The sequence below is a fragment of the Salvelinus fontinalis genome, chromosome 14 (assembly GCF_029448725.1).
Source record: "Salvelinus fontinalis isolate EN_2023a chromosome 14, ASM2944872v1, whole genome shotgun sequence".
NCBI lineage: Eukaryota > Metazoa > Chordata > Actinopteri > Salmoniformes > Salmonidae > Salvelinus > Salvelinus fontinalis.
Window position 1 is genome coordinate 10,127,080 of NC_074678.1, and position 19,418 is coordinate 10,146,497.

At 47.4% G+C, this 19,418-nt stretch overlaps 1 protein-coding gene across 1 annotated transcript in view; it reads right to left on the bottom strand.

Moving 5' to 3' along the window:
* kif1aa (kinesin family member 1Aa) overlaps positions 1 to 19,418 on the bottom strand; it is a gene marked incomplete in the record, with an annotated part of 191,337 nt that overhangs the window by 23,964 nt on the left and 147,955 nt on the right. Inside the window, 3 exon segments of the mRNA XM_055943926.1 lie at positions 12,181 to 12,207; positions 17,115 to 17,220; positions 18,426 to 18,510. Coding sequence (XP_055799901.1) covers positions 12,181 to 12,207; positions 17,115 to 17,220; positions 18,426 to 18,510 — 218 coding nt within the window.

Consider the following 19,418-nt stretch of genomic DNA (forward strand, 5'->3'; position numbering starts at 1 on the left):
CTGCTGTAATACTGTGGGACGAGAGGAGAGGAGAGCTGCTGATATACTGTGGGACGAGAGGAGAGCTGCTGCAATACTGTGGGACGAGAGGAGAGGAGAGGAGAGGAGAGGAGAGGAGGGGAGAGGAGAGGAGAGGAGGGGAGAGCTGCTGTAATACTGTGGGACGAGAGGAGAGGAGAGGAGAGGAGAGGAGAGGAGAGGAGAGGAGAGGAGGGGAGAGGAGAGGAGAGGAGAGGAGAGCTGCTGATATACTGTGGGACGAGAGGAGAGCTGCTGCAATACTGTGGGACGAGAGGAGAGCTGCTGCAATACTGTGGGACGAGAGGAGAGGAGAGCTGCTGTAATACTGTGGGGCGAGAGGAGAGGAGAGCTGCTGTAATACTGTGGGACGAGAGGAGAGGAGAGGAGAGCTGCTGTTATACTGTGGGACGAGAGGAGAGGAGAGGAGAGCTGCTGTAATACTGTGGGGCGAGAGGAGAGGAGAGCTGCTGTTATACTGTGGGACGAGAGGAGAGGAGAGGAGAGCTGCTGTAATACTGTGGGGCGAGAGGAGAGGAGAGCTGCTGTAATACTGTGGGACGAGAGGAGAGGAGAGGAGAGCTGCTGTTATGCTGTGGGAAGAGAGGAGAGGAGAGCTGCTGTTATACTGTGGGACGAGAGGAGAGGAGAGGAGAGGAGAGGAGAGGAGAGGAGAGGAGAGGAGAGGAGAGGAGAGGAGAGCTGCTCTTATACTGTGGGACGAGAGGAGAGGAGAGCTGCTGATATACTGTGGGACGAGAGGAGAGCTGCTGCAATACTGTGGGACGAGAGGAGAGCTGCTGCAATACTGTGGGACGAGAGGAGAGGAGAGCTGCTGATATACTGTGGGACGAGAGGAGAGCTGCTGCAATACTGTGGGACGAGAGGAGAGGAGAGCTGCTGATATACTGTGGGGCGAGAGGAGAGGAGAGCTGCTGTAATACTGTGGGACGAGAGGAGAGGAGAGCTGCTGTTATACTGTGGGACGAGAGGAGAGGAGAGGAGAGCTGCTGTAATACTGTGGGGCGAGAGGAGAGGAGAGCTGCTGTAATACTGTGGGACGAGAGGAGAGGAGAGGAGAGCTGCTGTTATACTGTGGGACGAGAGGAGAGGAGAGGAGAGCTGCTGTAATACTGTGGGGCGAGAGGAGAGGAGAGCTGCTGTTATACTGTGGGACGAGAGGAGAGGAGAGGAGAGCTGCTGTAATACTGTGGGGCGAGAGGAGAGGAGAGCTGCTGTAATACTGTGGGACGAGAGGAGAGGAGAGGAGAGCTGCTGTTATGCTGTGGGAAGAGAGAGAGGAGAGGAGAGCTGCTGTTATACTGTGGGACGAGAGGAGAGGAGAGGAGAGGAGAGGAGAGGAGAGGAGAGGAGAGGAGAGGAGAGGAGAGGAGAGGAGAGGAGAGCTGCTGTTATACTGTGGGACGAGAGGAGAGGAGAGGAGAGGAGAGGAGAGGAGAGGAGAGCTGCTGTAATACTGTGGGACAAGAGGAGAGGAGAGCTGCTCTTATACTGTGGGATGAGAGGAGAGGAGAGGAGAGGAGAGGAGAGGAGAGGAGAGGAGAGCTGCTGTAATACTGTGGGACGAGAGGAGAGGAGAGCTGCTGATATACTGTGGGACGAGAGGAGAGGAGAGCTGCTGCAATACTGTGGGACGAGAGGAGAGGAGAGCTGCTGATATACTGTGGGACGAGAGGAGAGGAGAGCTGCTGATATACTGTGGGACGAGAGGAGAGGAGAGCTGCTGCAATACTGTGGGACGAGAGGAGAGGAGAGCTGCTGATATACTGTGGGATGAGAGGAGAGGAGAGGAGAGGAGAGCTGCTGATATACTGTGGGACGAGAGGAGAGGAGAGCTGCTGATATACTGTGGGATGAGAGGAGAGGAGAGCTGCTGTTATACTGTGGGATGAGAGGAGAGGAGAGGAGAGCTGCTGTTATACTGTGGGACGAGAGGAGAGGAGAGCTGCTGTTATACTGTGGGATGAGAGGAGAGGAGAGGAGAGCTGCTGTTATACTGTGGGATGAGAGGAGAGGAGAGGAGAGGAGAGGAGAGGAGAGGAGAGGAGATCTGCTGTAATACTGTGGGACGAGAGGAGAGGAGAGCTGCTGTTATACTGTGGGATGAGAGGAGAGGAGAGGAGAGGAGAGGAGAGGAGAGGAGAGGAGAGGAGAGGAGAGGAGAGGAGAGGAGAGGAGAGGAGAGGAGAGCTGCTGTAATACTGTGGGACGAGAGGAGAGGAGAGCTGCTGTAATACTGTGGGACGAGAGGAGAGGAGAGCTGCTGATATACTGTGGGAAGAGAGGAGAGGAGAGGAGAGGAGAGGAGAGGAGAGGAGAGCTGCTGTAATACTGTGGGACGAGAGGAGAGGAGAGCTGCTCTTATACTGTGGGATGAGAGGAGAGGAGAGGAGAGGAGAGGAGAGGAGAGGAGAGGAGAGCTGCTGTAATACTGTGGGACGAGAGGAGAGGAGAGCTGCTGTTATACTGTGGGATGAGAGGAGAGGAGAGGAGAGCTGCTGTTATACTGTGGGACGAGAGGAGAGGAGAGGAGAGCTGCTGATATACTGTGGGACGAGAGGAGAGGAGAGCTGCTGTTATACTGTGGGATGAGAGGAGAGGAGAGGAGAGGAGAGGAGAGCTGCTGTTATACTGTGGGACGAGAGGAGAGGAGAGCTGCTGTAATACTGTGGGAAGAGAGGAGAGGAGAGGAGAGCTGCTGTAATACTGTGGGACGAGAGGAGAGGAGAGGAGAGGAGAGGAGAGGAGAGGAGAGGAGAGGAGAGGAGAGGAGAGGAGAGGAGAGCTGCTGTAATACTGTGGGGTGAGAGGAGTGAAGAGGAGAGCTGCTGTTATACTGTGGGACGTGAGGAGGGGAGAGCTGCTTCAGGGGAAATGTGTCTATGGACCTAGAGGAGCTGTAGCCTCTCTTATCCATTAAACATCTAACTGCTGACCTCCCTGCTCACACACGCTGCATGCAAGCGCCATGCCCAGGTCTCAGAGCAGGCCCAGGTCACAGAGCAGGCCCAGGTCACAGAGCAGGCCCAGGTCACAGAGCAGGCCCAGGACACAGAGCAGGCCCAGGTCACAGAGCAGGCCCAGCTCACAGAGCAGGCCCAGGTCTCAGAGCTGACACCGGCCATATTCAACAGATGTTGAGAGTTCGTAAATTTGTTCAGTTATTCTGCGCCCTGACACACTTAGACGAGAGTGCTCTGAAATCAGAGTAGATAGCCGGAGTGACTTTACGAACGCACCCTACTTCTATCGACATTTGTCACAGTGACATCATGAACATTCTGTTGACATAGCAAAAGATTCCACTATGAAAGTAACTTAGACATGTAATTAACAGTAGCTAGCTAGCTAGCTAAACAATGAACCATAATTCCAACTCATAACGTTACTACCCTGCATGAATCCGCAGGTAGCTAACTAAGCTAACATTAGGCTATAACTAACAATGCAAATGGTTCTGAGATACGAATAATATTACTACACAGATCATACACATAAAGTTACCCAGCTAGCTAACAGTACACTTTAACTTGAAATGAAAATGACTTTCTGACTAAATTAGAAACGTGTAATATCTGAAAATATAACTAGCTAGACTATTTTACCCGTATACATGGATGGACACTTCTCCCTCTCTGCCATGCTTGCCCTTTAGTTTGAAGATGTAATCCAGAGACGGGTGTTTTACACAACAGCCTTCTGTGTGTGTTCTCTTTTCGACTCACTCTGCATTGTTGCAATCAAACGGCAGAATTCTCTCCATCTCCTTAGCTATAATACTCTAATACCACCGGGAATTCCACAACTTGGTCGTCCAGAAAATGGAGAGCAACACTTTTTCAGTTATACTAGGTGATATATTTTTTAAAAAGCTGCGTTAGAAAGCATTACATACACATACTGAGCAGCTCATGTTATATACAGAAGCACGCAACATGGCAGATCAATCCAAACTCATTGCTCGGCATGTCCAGCCCATCCATTATCTCAGCCAATCATAGCTAGCGGAAAAGGTTATTTTTCCATGACTAAACCAATTGGGCGCATAATTTAATAACTGAATTCGTATTTACAGATGGAATACAAGTTTGTTATTAAGACACATGAAAGTTCACATGTTCCAGAAGGCATTTCTACAACAACAAAAAAACACATTTGATTAAAAAAAACAAATGTACGTTCAAATGGCTCTCCTGTGAAGTAATGATGCACGACATACGCCTAGTTTCCTGAAACGAGTCATACATTGTCAATTTACATTGTGTGTAATTTATTTGACGGTCCCTAACTAGGCCACAGAGATAGGCTATCCAAAGTCAAACCAATTTTGCCACGGTCGCACACCGGCCTGTTGGCTAGCACACTAGCTAGTCCAGGCTACTTCCAGACACAAGACCTGGTTAGACTGTTTCAACTTATCTTGAAGGGTGAGTAACTAACTGTGTACTGTTTTGGCAGAGTGGAAGTACACATGCTTCTCACGTTCGAAACAGACATACGAGAGACACACACATCAAAGCTCGCCTCCAAGAGCCAAATCTCATCCTAGGTCGCATTTCCTAATGGGGGAGAATTGAACCCCCCCCCCCCTTGATACTATCAGCTTCTTGCACATCTCTTTCTAAAGCCTTGAGTTTTTTCAAAAGAAGTTGATTGCATAACTTCATACCAAAGTTTAAGATTATGTTTGGCTTCCTTATAATGTCTACAAGTTGCTATTTTGGAAAGATTTTTATGATTTTATCAATGCTATAGGTCTTTCAGCGGGATGCAAAATGAAACCTGTTCTGTGTCAGAGTATGAACTTCATTATTACTGCCCCCTAGTGGCAATGCAGAGGTTTGTGACTGAAAAAAAGATCAACAGAGATCATAAGTAATTGGGGGAAATGACAAACAATTCATGCTTTTTTTTCTTCATCAAATGTCTGGCTTGTAGCTTGTACTGAAAACGTCCCTGTACCAAAGAGGAGACAGAAGCTGAAATACTGGCCCCACAACACAAACAAACAGCCAGTCAGTTCAGCATATACTGTAGGAAGCAAAGCCAGTCATGCAGCCCCCGTACACCATCAGCTTTCGGTCGCATCCCCAGACCCCGAAGTCCCAGTCAGCCCCAGTCCGAAGACCGCACAGTCACAGCCAGCCCCAGACCCTGCAGTCCCAGCCAGCCCAAGATCCCAGTCCCAGCCAACCCGTAACCCCAGACCCATCAGTTCCAGCAAGCCCCAGACCCTGCAGTTCCAGCCAGCCCCAACTCCAGACCCCGCAGTCCCAGCCAGCCCAAGATCCCAGTCCCAGCCAACCCGTAACCCCAGACCCTGTAGTCCCAGCCAGCCCCAGTTTCCAGCCCTCAGCTCCAGCCTCTAGACCCACAACAGCTCAGCAACAAACACACATCCAGGAGAAAGAGAGAGAGAGAGAGAGAGAGAGAGAGAGAGAGAGAGAGACATGCTCAACATGAGCTCCTGATATATTTGTTTTTTTTTGGTTTTTAGAATGAGACAAACACTCTAATCGAAGAAGAATTCCAGACAAGAAGTGATGAACAGCAACTCTATTCATTCAGAATAGAAAAAAAAAAGTAACTTTGCGCCTCAAGTTAAGACGTTTAGAGTCTAGCTAGCTAGCTACACAACAAAGACCTAGCCAGCAGAATAACAAGCTAGCCAGAAGAAACGAGCTATAACAAACCTAGCAAGGGCAGTTAATACAACTACATCAAACGACCAAACTGAGTGAGAAACCCAAAAAGCAGCACGGACTAACGGTAAACATATCTTCATTTTTTTGTGTGAGGATTTTTCACTCTTTTTGCTGTTTTTTTCTAAAGTAGCGCGAACAGCAGACGAACAAATCGGTTGCCATGGCAACGGGGCAGCAGAACAGCGCAGCAGTAGCGGTAGTAGCAGAGCGCACAGACACCACGTCCCCACTCCCCCTCAGCGCAGAATCCATTCTCTACCCAAAAAAGGCCAAAAATGACACAATGAGGAAAGCTTTCAAACAGAAACTACTAGAGGAGAGGCCAGAAACCCTTTTTGCAGACCTCTACAAAAACGGTGACGTGAGTAATCTCATCTTCCTCACTGACCAGCCAAATGCATGGCGCTCAGCAGTCTGCTCTCACTACCCATGCATAAAGAAAGAGGGAATCTGTAATGGGTGGAAGCTGAAAATCAAAGAGACAGACGACCCTGACAGCACCATGATAACAATCAACCTCTACAAGACTGGGACTGTCATGGTGCAAGGTAACATCAGGCTGTTTGAAACAGACTTTCAGACCATTAAGGAGAGAGCGGAGAGAGAGAAGAACACCACCAGTGACATGCCCTCCCACAAGACAAACTCCACCAGCACCACCCTCACCCCTACCCTCCCCACCCAAAAAGGCACATCCAGCAACTCTCTTCCCACCATAGTGGAGGACACGCCACAGGAGGAGAGCGACCCCCTCAGTGCAGAGCAGGCTCAGGCCCTCCTCACCACCATGGCTGCCATGAGGGATGAGTTCACCAAACTGGAGGGGGAGGTGGTCCTGCTCAGGGAGAGCGTGAGCAAGCAGCAACCAGACAACCACACCTTAGAGGAGCTCCTAACCAAGGTGAGGACAGAGCAGGACAGCAGCCTTGCAACACAGCTGAAAGAGGTTCAGCAAGAGAGAGACGGGCTCAAGAGAGAGCTGGCTGATCTAACACAGGGGGTGAGAGAGCTCCAAAAAGACAGGCAGAGCAGCAATAAGGAGCTGACTACACTAAGAGAGGAGCTGCAGGAGAGAAAGAGAGCAGAGGACAGGCTGCAGGAGCAGATAAATCACCACTCTATGACCTGCCCTCACACAGCAGAGGAGTCCAGCTCAACCAGCCAGACTTCCCCAGCCCTGCCTGCTGCACCCCTCCTCCTCAACCCACAGAACAGCCTCCCACTGACAGTGGCACCGACACAGGCCAGCCACACCCCAGCTCCAACACCCACCAGCCCCCACTCTGCCCCCCCCAGTCCAGAAGAAACACTGGCTGGCATCGTCCTGTTAATGGACTCAAATGGGAAGTATGTCCAGGAGAAGAAACTTTTCCCTAGACACAAAACAAGAAAGGTGCGGTGCCCAACAACGCAAAGTGCCATGGAGCTGCTTGATAAGGCCCATCTCGGGTCGCCAAGCCACATAATTATACATACCGGAAGCAACGACCTGCATGCTCAGCAGGAGAGGGTGGCGACTTCACTACGGGGAGTGATTGAGAAGGCCTCCGCAATCTTCCCCAACTCAAGAATCATAGTGTCAACCCTTCTACAGAGGAGGGACTTCCACCCTGCCACAATCCAAAGAATAAACGCCAGCCTATCCCGGGACTGTGCCCTGCGACCCAATGTACACCTGGCCCACCATCCCACCCTCGATCTGGACTGTCTCTATGACCATGTTCACCTGTACAGGGAGACAGTCCCCATCTTTGCCAAGACTCTCAAGGACGTCGCTTTAAACCGCAGCCCGACCTGTCCACCCAGGAACAGCGGAGCAATTTCCACCCCTCCGAGATCACCGACACAACACCCCGGACCAGCACCCTGGACCCCCCAGCCACGACCACAGCACCACCAACCTCAATGCCCACCACAGCCAGCGCAGCACAGACCACCCCAGCCCAGCTTCAGAGCCACCCAGATGAGGCCTACCACCCCCCTCCTCCCCACCGCAGACCCACACCTGGAGGAGCCACAGCCCAGCAGGCAGAGCTACGCACAGGCTGTGAGAGGAGCAACTGGCCCAGCCCCCACCAACCAAATGAGTGACATTAAACAAATGCTGAGTCTACTATGCTCACATGTGATAGGCCGAGGGTCATGGTAAGATGAGCACAAGAACACCACCATCCTCACACTACACCCACCCAAGTAGCATGACACAAATTCTTGTGTCATCATCTTAAATGATAAACAAATCACATTTGCAAAATAATAGTTTACTTTAATTGAAAAATCCTGTTAATGGTTCTTCTTGGATTGTGAATGTTTGTCTCATTTTGAAAGGTAAAGAAAAGAGAGAGAAAAAAAAAAGTTATGAAGTCTTTTTACGTTGCATGTTGGAATTTACAAGGATTGAAGTCCTCTGCTTTTGGGCTAAAGAGCAGAAACCCAGACTTCCTGAAAGAAATTGATGATGTTGATATTGTAGTACTACAGGAAACATGGTGCAGAGGTGATGTTTCCACTGGCTGTCCACTAGGTTATAGGGAGATAATCATACCATCCACTAAATTAAAAGGAATCAAACAGGGCAGAGACTCAGGGGGAATGTTAATATGGTATAAATCTGAACTAATTAATTCAATCGAATTGATCAAAACAGGAGAATTCTTTATCTGGTTAAAAATCAACAAGGAGGCTATCTTGACAGATAAAAACGTCTTCCTCTGTGCCACATACATTCCCCCCTCAGAGTCACCCTACTTCAATGAAGAGAGCTTCTCTATTCTAGAGGGAGAGATTAGTCACTTTCAGGCCCAAGGCAACGTACTGGTCTGTGGAGACCTGAATGCTAGAACAGCAGAAGAACAAGACACTATTAACAGTCATGGGGATAAACACCTACCAGGAAGCAATAACCTTTCCCTCCCCACATACCCCCACAGAAACAACTATGACAAAGTGAAAAACAAAAACGGAGTACAGCTCCTGAGGCTCTGTCGAACACTGGGTCTGTACATAGTCAATGGCAGGCTGAGAGGAGACTCTTTTGGTAGGTACACCTACAGCTCATCCCTTGGCAGCAGCACTGTAGACTACTTCCTCACCGACCTAAACCCAGAGTCTCTCAGAGCCTTCACAGTCAGCCCACTAACACCTCTCTCAGACCACAGTAAAATCACAGTGTATCTGAGAAGAGCAGAACCCAACCATGAAGCATCACGGCCCAATAAATTACATGGTACTAAACAAGCCTATAGATGGAGTGCAAACAGTACAGACATCTACCAAAAAGCAATTAGTAGCCAAAAAATACAATCTCTCCTGGACAACTTTTTAGCCTTAACATTCTCCTTCAGCAATGAAGGTGTAAATTTGGCCGTTAGAAACATAAACTTTATATTTGACAAATTAGCCTCCTTGGCTAATCTAAAGAAGCATAAGAGCAAACCAAAAATAACAGATAATGAAAAATGGTTTGATAATGATTGCAAAAATCTAAGAAAGTCATTGAGAAATATATCTAATCAAAAACACAGAGAACCAGACAACAAAAATATACGCCTTCAATATGGGGAAACACTGAAGCAATACAAACGCACCCTAAGAACAAAAAAGGAACAGCACATTAGAAATCAGCTGGATGGAATTGAGGAATCCATAGAATCAAACCACTTCTGGGAGAATTGGAATAAATTAAACAAACCTCATCATGAGGAATTGGCTATCCAAAATGGGGATATGTGGAGAAATCACTTTGCAAACCTCTACAGCAATATAACAAAGAGCCCAGAACAAAAAGATATACAAGAAAAATTACAAATCCTTGAATTAGCAGTCAAAGACTATCAGAATCCTGTAGATACCCCAATTACAGAAGAAGAATTATTGGAAAAACTATGCAATCTCCAACCCAAAAAGGCCTGTGGTGCTGATGGTATTTTAAATGAAATGATCAAATATACAGACCACAAATTCAAATTGGCTATACTCAAACTCTTCAACATTATCCTCACTGCAGGTATTTTCCCCGATATTTGGAACCAGGGATTGATCACACCAATCTATAAAAATGGAGACAAATTTGACCCAAATAATTACAGAGGAATTTGCGTTAACAGCAACTTGGGGAAAATTCTCTGCAGTATTATAAATAGCAGACTACATCATTTCCTTGACGAACACAACGTCCTGAGCAGAAGCCAGATTGGATTTCTGAAAAATTATCGTACAACAGACCACATTTACACCCTCCACACTCTAATTGATAAACAAGTTAACCAAAACAAAGGCAAAATCTACTCGTGTTTTGTAGATTTCAAGAAAGCATTTGATTCAATTTGGCACGAAGGTCTTTTTTATAAACTAATAGAAAGTGGTATTGGAGGGAAAACATATGATTTTATTAAATCAATGTACACTAAAAACAAATGTGCGGTTAAAATTGGCAACAAGCAAACAGACTTCTTCTCTCAGGGGCGGGGAGTGAAACAGGGCTGCCCAATAAGTCCAACATTATTTAACATCTACATTAATGAATTGGCAAAAACATTAGAAGAATCGGCAGCACCTGGTATCACCCTACAAAACACTGAAATCAAGTGTCTGCTGTACGCAGATGACCTGGTGCTGCTGTCTCCCACTAAAGAGGGGTTACAGCAGCACCTAGATCGTCTTCACAGGTTCTGTCAGACCTGGGCTCTGACCGTTAACCTAAAAAAAACAAATATAATGATATTCCAAAAAAGGTGGGGAAATAAGGATGACAAATATAAATTCTATTTGGACACAGTTCTATTAGAACACACCAAAAACTACACATATCTAGGACTAAATATGAGCAACACAGGTAGCTTTCACATGGCTGTGAATGAGCTGAGAGACAAAGCAAGAAGAGCATTCTATGCCATTAAAAGGAACATCAAAATTGAAATTCCAATTAGAATCTGGCTCAAAATTTTTCAATCAGTTATAGAACCAATTGCTCTATATGGCAGTGAAGTATGGGGTCCACTCTCTAATAATGAATTCACTAAATGGGACAAACATCCAACTGAAATATTGCATGCAGAGTTTTGCAAGACTGTATTGCAAGTACAAAGAAAAACTCCAAATAACGCATGTAGGGCAGAATTGGGCCAATACCCCCTCCTCATTCGAATAGAAAAAAGAGCCATCAAATTTTACAACCATCTAAAAACAAGTGACCCTAAAACATTCCATCACACAGCTCTACAATGTCAAGAGATGAAACCAGAGAAGAGTCCCCTCAGCCAGCTGGTTCTGAGGCTCAGTTCACCAACCCAAACCAACCCCATAGAGCCTCGGGACAGCCCTCAGAAAATCTGGCCCAACCAAATCATCACAAAACAAAAAGAAAAATATATAACCTATTGGAAAGACACCACAAAAAATCAAAGTAAACTTCAATGCTATTTGGCTCTAAACAGACAGTACATGGTGGCAGACTATCTGACCACTGTGACTGATAGAAAACTGAGGAAAACATTGACTAGGTACAGACTCAGTGAGCACCGTCTGGCTATAGAGACCGGTCGTCACAGACAAACCTGGCTGCCCAGAGAGGACAGGCTGTGCTCACTCTGCTCCAGAGGAGAGGTAGAGACAGAGGTGCATTTCCTACTACACTGTGACAAATACTCAGACCTAAGAGCATATTTCTTTCCCAAAATTATAACTCAATACAAAGAATTTGAAACTATAAAAGATGAAGAAAAAATCAAATATTTATTGGGTGAAAAGCCAAAATGTGCAGTTTTGGCAGCCAAATATGTGTCCTCCTGCCACAACCTGAGGGACAGCCAGTGAAAAATGCAAAGTAATATTGATAATATTTCCCATTTAGCTTAGTTTTGTTTTGTCTTTCATACCAGGTCATATGTCTTCTCAAGTCATATTGACACTGGTCTACTACTGTTGCTTTAATTTATTGTTGTTCTGATTAATATTGTTGTTGTTGTTAATGGTAATCCCATGTCCACTACTACTGTTATTATTGCTGTTGGTCCCACCATTTATTTATATATAAATATATATATATTTTGTATATATATACATATATATTTGATTTTTATTTTTCGATATGTATACTTTGACAATGTAAGTAATAACGAACCTACCATGTCATTAAAGTCAATTGAATTGAATTGAATTGAATTGAGAGAGAGAGGAGGGGTGTAAAGATACATCACAGTCCTCACATCTCCTCAGGAGAGAGATCAGGAAAACAAAGCAAGGGGAGGAGGAGAGCGCAAGAGAGCCAAAACCCACAGTGGAAAACCATGGGAATTAGAATGATGGATGTATGGATGACTTGGTGTTTAAAATGGAGTGAGAGTGAAAAGATGAAAATAGATAATGAATAAGAGATGAGATGTTATCGAACTGAATAGTAGAATGGGAGGAGAGGGATTTGATATAAATCATATACCTAGGCATGTCCGAATCAAGAAACTGTCTGTGAAAAACACAAAACAACATTGTGTTAGTGGAGTGGACTGGAGGGAGAGACGCGTCAGCATCAGCATGTCCTGTCCCTTACTGATGACCTCACAGGCCTGAGCAGAGGCCAGACTAGACCACATATGGGTTCAAATGGCATCTGTTGTCTTTCAAGTGCAAACCAAGCCCTTCTGGCACTCCAGGCAGGCAGAGTCAATCAAACACTCTAAGTATTTGACAGAAACAAAAAACTAGTTGAACCCAGATCTGCATTGGACCATCCCACACTCTGCTGGACTCTCCCCTTCTCTCAGGAAGACCTTTCCAACCAGATCAACATCCTGGGTTGGAGGTCAAGGAATGCAGAACCATGGTGATACCTGTATATAGAGATGGTATGGCCATTAGGACCAGACAGACCACTGCAACAGTCTGTCTGGGGCCTCTGTTCCTGTATTGGTCCTTTGTGATGGCAAGCAAACCCATGTCTGAGGAGTGGTATTTGAGTTAGGTGAAAGGTTACTAGTAACGCAGTGTGGTTAAACCGTAATAGAGGTCGTCACGACAGTTACATTATTCTGTAAAAACAGCATGTTATGTTACATGTTGAGTAAACAGTAACATAAGGCATTACAGTGAAGTGCTACAGTGTAACACCTGTATGACGCTTTAGTGACTTACTGAGGTGACTTACTATGCTGAGTGAGTTAGTTATGGATGCATGCCAGAGAGTGGATAATGTGGTCTTGACATGGCGGAAAGTATTCAGACCCCTTGACTTTTCCCACATTTTGTTACGTTACAGCCTTGTTCTAAAATTGATTAAAAAAAATTAAAAAATCCAATCATCAATCTACACACAGTAACCCATAATGACATCACAATACCCCATTATGACATCACAATAACCCATAATGACAAAGAAAAATTGTGATGTCATTATGGGTTATTGTGATGTCATTATGGGGTATTGTGATGTCATTATTGGTTATTGTGATGTCATTATGGGTTGTTGTGTGTAGATTGCTGAGGATTTTTTTGACTCAATCCATGTTAGAATAAGGCTGTTGTTTAACAAAATGTGAAAAAAAATCAAGGGGTCTGAATACTTTCCGAAGGCACTGTATATCCCATCATTAGATACTATGCAAGGGGGCCAATGAGGATCAAGATCGTCCGTCAGCTACAGGGCCACCAAGAAGCCCTTCATCCACAGGGTCTAGGGATCTATGTTACAGGGCCACCAAGAAGCCCTTCATCCACAGAGTCTAGGGATCTATGCTACAGGGCCAGCAAGAAGCCCTTCATCCACAGAGTCTAGGGATCTATGCTACAGGGCCACCAAGAAGCCCTTCATCCACAGAGTCTAGGGATCTATGCTACAGGGCCAGCAAGAAGCCCTTCATCCACAGGGTCTAGGGATCTATGCTACAGGGACACCAAGAAGCCCTTCATCCACAGAGTCTAGGGATCTATAATACAGGGCCAGCAAGAAGCCCTTCATCCACAGGGTCTAGGGATCTATGCTACAGGGCCAGCAAGAAGCCCTTCATCCACAGGGTCTAAGGATCTATGCTACAGGGCCAGCAAGAAGCCCTTTATCCACAGAGTCTAGCGATCCATGTTACAGGGCCACCAAGAGAAGAGGGCATGTTCAGTTTGGATAACAATCCTTCGTAGGTGTTTGTGTGCCATAGCATGCAGTTATTATGGCCATAGTGTGGTGTTGGATAGAGATTTCTGACACGGTGCAGAATAATCCTGCGAGGTTAGTCAGTAGTGGACAATGGTTAAGAGGGGAGGATTATGCAGTGAACAGAGTGAGAGGTGGAATGATAGACGGACATTCAAAGCACAGCACCAGACTAGCATCAAGGAACGGGAGAGTCGCATAGCCAGCGTAGTGGTGAGGGAACTCTAATATAACTGGCTGAAGACTAACAGGTCCTCATACAGCACAACCTACTACAAAGATAACGGCTTAACGTATGATCCTAATCAATCTGAAATCATTTTGTACTTCAAGTCACAATCTTTGCTTTCTACAAGTGATCATGTGACCTGCTTCTAGATGTATAAAACCACATGTTGTTTTGCCAAGCGTCAGCTGCTTCAGCGGAACAGGAGAGGGGATTGAGGGGTGGCGGAGGGGGGAAGGAAATAAATCCTCTTTGCCTGAAGTCTGTTAATCAGTTAAGCTGTGCATCTTGGCGGCGTGAGCTTCAAGCATCCTTGCTAAGTCTGCTATGCATTAGCCATGGAGCATTGTGCAGGCAACCAATACAGGAGCATCTTCAGTCCACCAATACAGGAGCATCTTCAGTTGACCAACACAGGAGCATCGTCAGTCCACCAATACAGGAGCATCTTCAGTAGACCAATACAGGAGCATCGTCAGTCCACCAATACAGGAGCATCTTCAGTAGACCAATACAGGAGCATCGTCAGTCGACCAATACAGGAGCATTGTCAGTCGACCAATACAGGAGCATCGTCAGTCGACCAATACAGGAGCATCGTCAGTCCACCAATACAGGAGCATCTTCAGTCGACCAATACAGGAGCATCGTCAGTCCACCAATACAGGAGCATCTTCAGTAGACCAATACAGGAGCATCGTCAGTCCACCAATACAGGAGCATCTTCAGTAGACCAATACAGGAGCATCGTCAGTCCACCAATACAGGAGCATCTTCAGTAGACCAATACAGGAGCATCGTCAGTCCACCAATACAGGAGCATCTTCAGTCGACCAATACAGGAGCATCGTCAGTCGACCAATACAGGAGCATCGTCAGTCGACCAATACAGGAGCATCGTCAGTCCACCAATACAGGAGCATCTTCAGTCCACCAATACAGGAGCATCTTCAGTAAGAAAGGGGTATGTGTGTCCCTTCATCCACCGTGTGCTGGTAGAGAGACACAGAGATTGGCTGAACCCACCGTGTGCTGGTAGAGAGACACAGAGATTGGCTGAACCCACCGTGTGCTGATAGAGAGACACAGAGATTGGCTGAACCCACCGTGTGCTGGTAGAGAGACACAGAGATTGGCTGAACCCACCGTGTGCTGGTAGAGAGACACAGAGATTGGCTGAACCCACCGTGTGCTGATAGAGAGACACAGAGATTGGCTGAACCCACCGTGTGCTGATAGAGAGACACAGAGATTGGCTGAACCCACCGTGTGCTGGTAGAGAGACACAGAGATTGGCTGAACCCACCGTGTGCTGGTAGAGAGACACAGAGATTGGCTGAACCCACCGTGTGCTGGTAGAGAGACACAGAGATTGGCTGAACCCACCGTGTGCTGGTAGAGAGACACAGAGATTGGCTGAACCCACCGTGTGCTGGTAGAGAGACACAGAGATTGGCTGAACCCACCGTGTGCTGGTAGAGAGACACAGAGATTGGCTGAACCCACCGCGTGCTGGTAGTGAGACACAGAGATTGGCTGAACCCACCGTGTGCTGGTAGTGAGACACAGAGATTGGCTGAACCCACCGTGTGCTGGTAGAGAGACACAGAGATTGGCTGAACCCACCGTGTGCTGGTAGAGAGACACAGAGATTGGCTGCCCACCGTGTGCTGGTAGAGAGACACAGAGATTGGCTGAACCCACCGTGTGCTGATAGAGAGACACAGAGATTGGCTGAACCCACCGTGTGCTGGTAGTGAGACACAGAGATTGGCTGAACCCACCGTGTGCTGGTAGAGAGACACAGAGATTGGCTGAACCCACCGTGTGCTGGTAGTGAGACACAGAGATTGGCTGAACCCACCGTGTGCTGGTAGAGAGACACAGAGATTGGCTGAACCCACCGTGTGCTGGTAGTGAGACACAGAGATTGGCTGAACCCACCGTGTGCTGGTAGAGAGACACAGAGATTGGCTGAACCCACCGTGTGCTGGTAGTGAGACACAGAGATTGTCTGAACCCACCGTGTGCTGGTAGAGAGACACAGAGATTGGCTGAACCCACCGTGTGCTGGTAGAGAGACACAGAGATTGGCTGAACCCACCGTGTGCTGGTAGAGAGACACAGAGATTGGCTGAACCCACCGTGTGCTGGTAGAGAGGCACAGAGATTGGCTGAACCCACCGTGTGCTGGTAGAGAGACACAGAGATTGGCTGAACCCACCGTGTGCTGGTAGAGAGACACAGAGATTGGCTGAACCCACCGTGTGCTGGTAGAGAGACACAGAGATTGGCTGAACCCACCGTGTGCTGGTAGAGAGACACAGAGATTGGCTGAACCCACCGTGTGCTGGTAGAGAGACACAGAGATTGGCTGAACCCACCGTGTGCTGGTAGAGAGACACAGAGATTGGCTGAACCCACCGTGTGCTGGTAGAGAGACACAGAGATTGGCTGAACCCACCGTGTGCTGGTAGAGAGACACAGAGATTGGCTGAACCCACCGTGTGCTGGTAGAGAGACACAGAGATTGGCTGAACCCACCGTGTGTGTCTCCAGAGAACCTCAGAGCATACGAAAGGCGGTGCTAGCATCGCCATAGTGATCGTGATCGTGCATTTACAGAATTCCTAGTGACATCTTAGAATTTTAAAGGCAGGAGAAACACATTGCAAAAGGAGCATTGGTTATTATGATGTAATGATGTAATCTTCAAATGTTCAGGACCGGAAAGGAACTTTGATGTAAACAGTTCAGTAAACAATATTTATGCATCAACAAAATACAACTGAATGTTCTATATAACTAACTGTATATATCATCTAAAACTTATATTGTCAAATCACCCCCCCCCCAAAAAAAAAAAATAGAATAGATATAGAATTGTGATAAATAGAATTGTGGAATAAGTCTGCTTTATGAACAGGGTGACATTTGGGACGTAGACCTGTGGATGAGCCGTGGGCGATCGGGTCCCTTTTGACGGGGAGAATATGGGACATACCTGTCGTCCTGCATGGGTCTGACATACCCAGCTGACAGGATGTTGAGAGAGAGGATGTTGGGGTCTACGATGGTATCGTCCCCCTCGGGAGAGTTACTGATACGCCCTGGGGAGTCGAGGAAGACGAGGAGAGGGAAGAGGGGGACAAGAAGGAGGAGGTAGAGGAAGATGAGGAGGAAGAAGAAGAGGGGGAGGATGAGGATGAGAAGGAGGAGGAAGAAGAGGAAGAAGAAGAGGAGGAGGAAGAAGAAGAGGAAGAAGAAGAAGGAGGAGGAGGATGAAGAAGATGAGGAGGATGAAGAAGATGAGGAGGAGGAAGAGGAAGAAGTGGAGGAGGAAGAAGAAGATGAGGAAGAAGAAGAAGAAGAGGAGGAGGAAGAGGAAGAAGTGGAGGAGGAAGAAGAGGAGGAAGAGGAGGAGGAAGAAGATGAGGAGGAGGAGGAGGAAGAAGAGGAGGAAGAGGAAGAAGAAGAGGAGGGGGAGGAGGAAGGGGAAGAAGTGGAGGAGGAGGAAGAAGAAGAGGAGGGGGAGGAGGAAGAAGAAGATGAGGAGGAGAAGGAAGAAGAAGAAGAAGAAGAAGGAGGAGGAGGAGGAGGAGGAGGAGGAGGAAGAGAAAGAAGTGAAGGAGGAAGAAGAAGAAGTGAAGGAGGAAGAAGAAGAATAGGAGGAAGATGAAGAAGAAGAGGAGGGGGAGGAGGAGGAGGAAGAAGTGGAGGAGGAGGAGGAGGGGGAGGAGGAAGAAGAAGAGGAGGGGGAGGAGGAGGAGGAGGAGGAGGAAGAAGAGGAGGAGGAGGAGGAAGAAGAGGAGGGGGAGGAGGAGGAAGAAAAGGAGGTGGAGGAGGAGGAGGAGGAAGAAGAGGAGGGGGAGGAGGAAGAAGAGGAGGAGGAGGAGGAGGAAGAAGAGGAGGAGGAGGAGGAGGAAGAAGAGGAGGAGGAGGAGGAGGAAGAAGAGGAGGAGGAGGAGGAGGAGGAAGAAGAGGAGGGGGAGGAGGAAGAAAAGGAGGTGGAGGAGGAGGAGGAGGAAGAAGAAATGGAGGAGGAAGAAGAAGAAGAGGAGGGGGAGGAGGAGGAGGAAGAGGAAGAAGTGGAGGAGGAAGAAGAAGAAGAGGAGGATGAAGATGAAGAGGAGGAGGAGAACTTACATACTGTAAATGTTGGTGTTAAATACATATTCAACACACACACACACACACACACACACACAACCACACACAGAGAGACAGACACTCACAAAGACAGCACACACTCAGGCACATGCACACACACAACAAACAAACGCACACCGTCCACTTCAATGTGAGCCTGACTCACCCACAACCAGCTCCTGGACATCTTTCCACACGATGTCTTCACCTGTCTCATGAACGATTGTCACAGTTATTCTCCTCTGAATACCCTGGGGTGAGGAGGGAGCATTGAAGAGAAGAAAGGGACAGAGGTAGATTGAATAAGAGAGATAGAATAGTGAATGTACCATTAGAGATCCCAGAGACACCAGAACACCAGGACAGAGAGATAACGTCCAGAGATAACAACTTAACAGAAACACAGCACCAAGGATCAAAGCAACCAAATAGAGGCTGGAACTGGACTAAACTGGACTGGACTGGACAGGACTGGACTGAACTAGACTGGACTGGACTGGACTGGATTGGACTGGACTGGACTGGACTAGACTAGACTGAACTGGAGTGGACTGGACTGGACTGGACTGGACTGAACTAGACTGAACTGGACTGGACTGGACTGAACTGAACAAAACTGGACTGAACTGCTGAACTGGACTGAACTAGACTGATCTAGACTGAACTGGACTGAACTGGACTGAACTGGACTGAACTGATCTAGACTGAACTGGACTGATCTAGACTGAACTGGACTGAACTAGACTGAACTGGACTGAACTGATCTAGACTGAACTGAACTGAACTGGACTGATCTAGACTGATCTAGACTGAACTGGACTGAACTGAACGAGACTGAACTGGACTGAGCTGTACTGAACTAGACTGAACTAGACTGAACTAGACTGAACTAGACTGAACTAGACTGGATTACTCAATCCACTCTCTGGGAGCATCTGGTTATCAGGAAGATAGTGAAAGTATTTAATACACACTGAGTGTACAAAACATTAGGAACACATTCCTAATGTTCATTTGCCCCCCCCCCCCCCCCTCCTTTTGTCCTCAGAACAAGTTCAATTCGTTGGGGCATGGACTCTACAAGTTGTCGAAAGCGTTCCACAGGGATTCCAAGGCTTCTCACATTTGTGACAAGATGTCTGGATGTCCGTTGGGTGGT